The sequence below is a fragment of the Humulus lupulus genome, chromosome 8 (assembly GCF_963169125.1).
Source record: "Humulus lupulus chromosome 8, drHumLupu1.1, whole genome shotgun sequence".
NCBI lineage: Eukaryota > Viridiplantae > Streptophyta > Magnoliopsida > Rosales > Cannabaceae > Humulus > Humulus lupulus.
The window spans coordinates 122,383,811-122,388,893 of record NC_084800.1 but is presented as its reverse complement, the minus strand read 5'-3'; the positions used below and the strand labels follow the sequence as shown (position 1 = coordinate 122,388,893).

The following is a 5,083-nucleotide window of genomic DNA, read 5'->3' as shown; positions in this document are numbered from 1 at the left end:
CCTGCTCTTTGGATAACATAACCTATACCGATGACATTATTGTTGGCATAGGCCTGCTAGATATTGAAATTTGGCAGATTTCTACCAACGAAGCTTCAATTCTACATTGGCAACTATTGTTGTTGGTATACCTTCTACAAACAACAAAATTAATGTTGTCAGTCGTCGGTATAAGTACTGCCAAGAACTTTTTGGTTTCTACCGACGACATTCCTTGTTTGCTATAGTGGTAGGTGATGCTCTTGTTTAGTTCTAAATTATGAATAAACCTTGATTTTTATATAAATATATATATAAAGGGATTTAATGGTAGGAACTTTGTTTTGGACCTACCCGTAGGATTTTTTTTTGCTTTTAGCATATAAATAAGTTGTAACCCTAATTGTTTTTATATGACAGTGTACCAATAGTTATAGGCAACCTCCCACATGTTTTTGGAAAATTCTAGTTAATTTAGAGTACCAAAATCAAGATTCAAACAACCTGTTTCACACGCTTAGTTTTTAATTTTATACTAGTGTGAAACAAGTTATTTGGATTTTGATTTCGACATCTTAAGTTTACTAAAAACTTATAGGATCCCCTATAACTACAATGTAAACTGCAAAAAAAAAAAATAGGATTGCAACTTAATCCTATACTAAAAATAATAAGATCCTATTTATAAAAAAAATAGTTCCTATAAAAAATTTGACACATCAATTGTACTGAAGATTAAATCATTTTTGTTACTCATCTTTTTTTCAAATAATTGTTACTCATATAAAAAATTAGAATAATAAACAAATTAATTAATTAATAAAGACAACTAATGTACATATATTGCATATAGAGTGTTGCTATTTGGCACCTTAATGTGTCCAGCACCACATGAGGTGGCACCCTGATAACTCATAATACTTATTAAATTCAAATGTATGAGACCCGATATTGGATTTCACCAATAGCAATATGCTTCATCCTTATGGTGTTGGGCACCAATGTTGCACGAATAAAAATTATCTGTCGCGAAAAACCTGTCGCTACCCTGTCCCTCTAATAAAATGCTGCCATTTATCAATTATTATTCTACTTCACGTGACTAGCACAACTCTCTTACTTCTATTTGTGTTAATTTCTTTTGGAGTACTTAATGACATATAATTGATTATTTTTTTGTTGAAGAAAAATTATGCCATTACTTATTTAAATATATAATTTATTAAAATTATATCGTAATCAATTTTGTTTGTGCTTTTTTGAAAAATTAGAGTTTATATTTTTTTGGACTCTATGTTTTGTTCTATTACCTGTTTTGACCTTATGTTTTGACAAATTATTTTTTGGACCCTATGTTTTGTAAAATGATTCAAATAGAACCTTAAACCCGATTTTGGTCAAAGTTTTCTCAACTGAAATAACAAATAATTCACCAAACTAATAATTCAGATTAAAAATAAAATCATTCTGCTTAAAAATTGTGTTGTTATATTCAATTTTTTCTTCATCAAAATTGAGTTTATGGATCTATTTGAACCATTTTACAAAATAGAGAGTCCAAAAATAATTTTTTTAAAACACAGGGTTCAAACATGTAATCTATAAAAAATAATGGGTCTAAAATGGTATAAACCCAAAAAATTATTTGTTTATAAGTGACATCTATTAATTTTGTATAATTCTGTTAATTTCTTTTTTGTTTTTTCATTCAATTTATAATCTTAAAATTCTTTTTAATTCTTTTTAAATTTAAATAATTATTTTTAAAAATATTTTGTATGAGCAATAAAAAATTATAAAGAAAAATTAAATATATTAAAGTTTATAAATTGATGTTATTATACTCATTAAAAATAATTTGACTAAAAGAAAATGTTCAAATGTTTTTTTTAAAATAAATTCTAACATCAAAACTTCATTTTATAAAATTGTAAGTATTTAGAGACAACAAAGTAGAATTTCGCATAAATTTTGGTGACTAAAATAGTATATTTATTTTCTTTATATATTGATATATTTATATTTTATAACATTTCAAACCTTTTGTTTAATAAATAATTTCATTAATATTAAACCCGGAGAAAATTTTAGACTCAAGTGTTTTTTTAATTTATTAAGGATTAATGGTGTAAAAAAATATAAATGTCTTCGATAACAAATTATACAAAATAAAATTTGTTACAAAAATTTACCATAAAAATCAGATTATCATAAAAAAAATTGGAAAAGTTTTTATGTAACAAAATTATATAAAAGTAATTATCACAATATAATTTTAATAAAGCAATATGTATTTAAATAATTAATAGCATAATTTTTCTTCAATAAAAATTAATTAAATGTTATTAAATACTTTAAAAAAAATTAACACAAACGGAACTAACCGAGTTGAGTTAGTCAGGTAAAGTAAAATGACAGCATTTTATTAGTGGGACAGAGGAGGGACATGTTATCCGCGACAGTCAATTTTTATTCGTGTTGCACCTTATCATTTCTCTTGCATATAATACTTGCTTATAAAACTCAAAATTAATAAGTCCCAAAGGATGACCATCGTTAACATTAATGAGAAGTAATCAACATTAGTACACCTTTGGTACATCAATTATTTAACGACTTCAACAAAATAATAATTGAAATCAAAACCCAAAATTATACATACCAAAAAAGGAAAAAAAAAATTCAAGAAATAATAATTATGGCTCCATTTGTTTTTTCATTTCTGCCAAACTAGTGAAAAAATAATGGCTTAAAGGTACTGACCACCATCTTGAACTGATCCACAAAAGAAGTGTAGGAAACGGTGCCGTCATTACCAGCAAGCACTCTGTACTTGTCTTTCCTCGTAAAGTTGGTGCATTCAAAGCCTAGAGTGGCCGCCAATATTCTCTGAACGTAGTTCGCCACGTCATGGGGGCTTTTCCCAGACGAACACGTGGCCTCCGCCGGTAACTGGTTCAAAAACGTCACCTCGTAAACGGGTCGAGGGTTCATGAAGAAGAATATCGGGTCGAGACCTTTCCAACCCCGGGCGGTTGTCGCGTGGAAGAACCCTACCCGGTAGTTCATCGCCACGGGGACGATCCTGTCAGTCAACTCAGCGAAAAGACCGCTGAATCTCAGCAGGAAAGGCTCACGGCATGTCGTTCCTTCGGGGCAAACGACTAAATCTCCGTGGGATAACTCTCTCTTGATTTTCTCAGCGTCGACGTGGCGGATTCGGGTTAAACGGACGGTGGGGATGGGAGAGAGGATCTCGGAGAGCCGTGAAATGGAGTATGTTACGGCAGGAATGCGGCGGCCGAGGACGGTGGAGAGGACAACGGGGTCCATTAGTGTTCGATGAGTGCACACAAAGAGTACACCGGCGTTTCCTTCGGCAGCGGGGCGCGGAGGCTTGCCTTTGACCAAGACTTTTCCACCGAAAAGGCGGGAGACGTAAGGGATGGCCCACATTGGTAGTATTAAACCGATGGAAATGCGAATGACGGCGAGGAGGATGCCTAAGGGCATCCATAGGATGATTAGGAGAGCGGTCGACGGCGTTGGAAGCTTCACCAGGCGGCCGTCATGGAAGATCACGGGAAGTGGGCGGAGGACGACGGAGTGGTCTTGCCTTTGGTTTGTGATGAATGGTGGATATATTTGTTCCTGTGTACGTAGGTCGAGAAATGATTAAGCAAAATTAATTAAGTTAATTATTACATGAACAATATTTAAATTAATTATTAGCACTCATTTCACTTTTCTTTTTTCTCTTTTAATTAAATTAAGGGTACACATGTTATTAACACTACTTTGATTGTTATTCGCATAGTTCATAGGTTATTAATAAAAAAAATTAAAATTAAAAAAAGTCCCTTAAAAAACTGGGGAATCGAAAGCTCCTATAATTCCCATTTTTCACCAACTAAGCTCCATTATTATAATTAGCTAGCATGTCAATTGATTTAACTGCATATTTAGTCAAAGCTGGCTAAATTTTCTATAGGTTTATATACTGCATATATATAGTCTTTTTACCAAGTATGTGGAGGAATGTAAGTAGTATAAATCGTTAAAGTTCAAATAATAAATATATATTTATATATACATATAAATTAATTACGTACTAACCTTGCATAAAGATAGAAGAGATGAAGAAGCCGAAGATGGCCTTCCCAGCCCGGCCGAAGGGGGTTCATCCAGAAACATCTTAGCTACACGTTCAAAGATATCGGATCTGCCTTTGTTAGTTTGAGCTTTGACGAACCCAGTGGCGAACCCGAACCGGTTGACCGCCAGTTCAGTGCCCACGACCTCATCCGCTCTTAGATGCTCCTTCACAAACCGCTCCACCATAATCCTAGGCGTCTTAGTCAGCACAACCCTCTTGTCATAAGAGCTAAACACTTTCCAAGCCTCCATGTCTACATCATCCATGTAAAACTTTGGCAAAACCGCTCTAGCCACCGACTCAATCTCTGACTCCCGAACTCCAGCCACCGCAACGAATATCATCAGCTTAAGCCCCGCTTCCCCCATCCCTATCACGTCCATCAGCCGAATCAACGGCCATAGTAGCAGCAACAAGGCGAAACGGACCAAACCGGAGGCTTCAAATGCTACCAACATGAAATAGGCAAAGGGATCCGGGTCTTTAAGAAGAGCGCCTTCTAGCTCAGAAACAACTGATGAAGAAGACGACGATGGTGATGACTCCATTAGGGTTTTCTCTATATGCGTTTCTAGGTTTATAGGGATGTGATGTTTGAATAGTATAGTTAACTAGTTATTCAAAAGTATAGCTAGTTTGGTTTGTTTGGAGAGAAGGGAATAAGGGTTTTATGGGTTATAAGGTTTTGAGAAAAGGAAACAGGCAGTTTATCAGTTTACAACCTAACAACTACCTCTTTATATACTTTTTTTGGTTCGTTTATTTTGTAAATATTTGTGTGTATACTCTCTTGTGGTTGATATATCTACAAAGAAAAAAAGTGCAAGGATTACACGCCACGTAAATATATTGAAGATTGATTACTTAACTCCAACAACTTTGGCTAAAACTTTTGGAACTTTATAAGGTGTCCACGTGTACACCTAATAGTGCAACAAACATATATAA

At 33.6% G+C, this 5,083-nt stretch overlaps 1 protein-coding gene across 1 annotated transcript; it reads right to left on the bottom strand.

The window, feature by feature from the left end:
- Nucleotides 1-2,481: 2,481 nt before the first annotated feature.
- On the bottom strand, nt 2,482-4,873 carry LOC133798393 (glycerol-3-phosphate acyltransferase 5-like). The gene is made up of 2 exons (XM_062236659.1): nt 4,096-4,873; nt 2,482-3,630 (listed from the first exon to the last, which is right to left on the bottom strand). Exons 1-2 carry the CDS (start codon nt 4,681-4,683, stop codon nt 2,710-2,712), a joined length of 1,509 nt encoding a protein of 502 aa, XP_062092643.1. The 5' UTR covers nt 4,684-4,873; the 3' UTR covers nt 2,482-2,709.
- Nucleotides 4,874-5,083: the final 210 nt, after the last annotated feature.

Excerpts from the sequence above, each read along its gene's own strand:
- LOC133798393 (XM_062236659.1), bottom strand. The coding sequence starts at position 4,683 with ATGGAGTCATCACCATCGTCGTCTTCTTCATCAGTTGTTTCTGAGCTA. Across the intron at positions 3,631-4,095 it reads CTCTTCTATCTTTATGCAAG|GAACAAATATATCCACCATT; the intron begins GTTAGTACGTAA and ends CTACGTACACAG.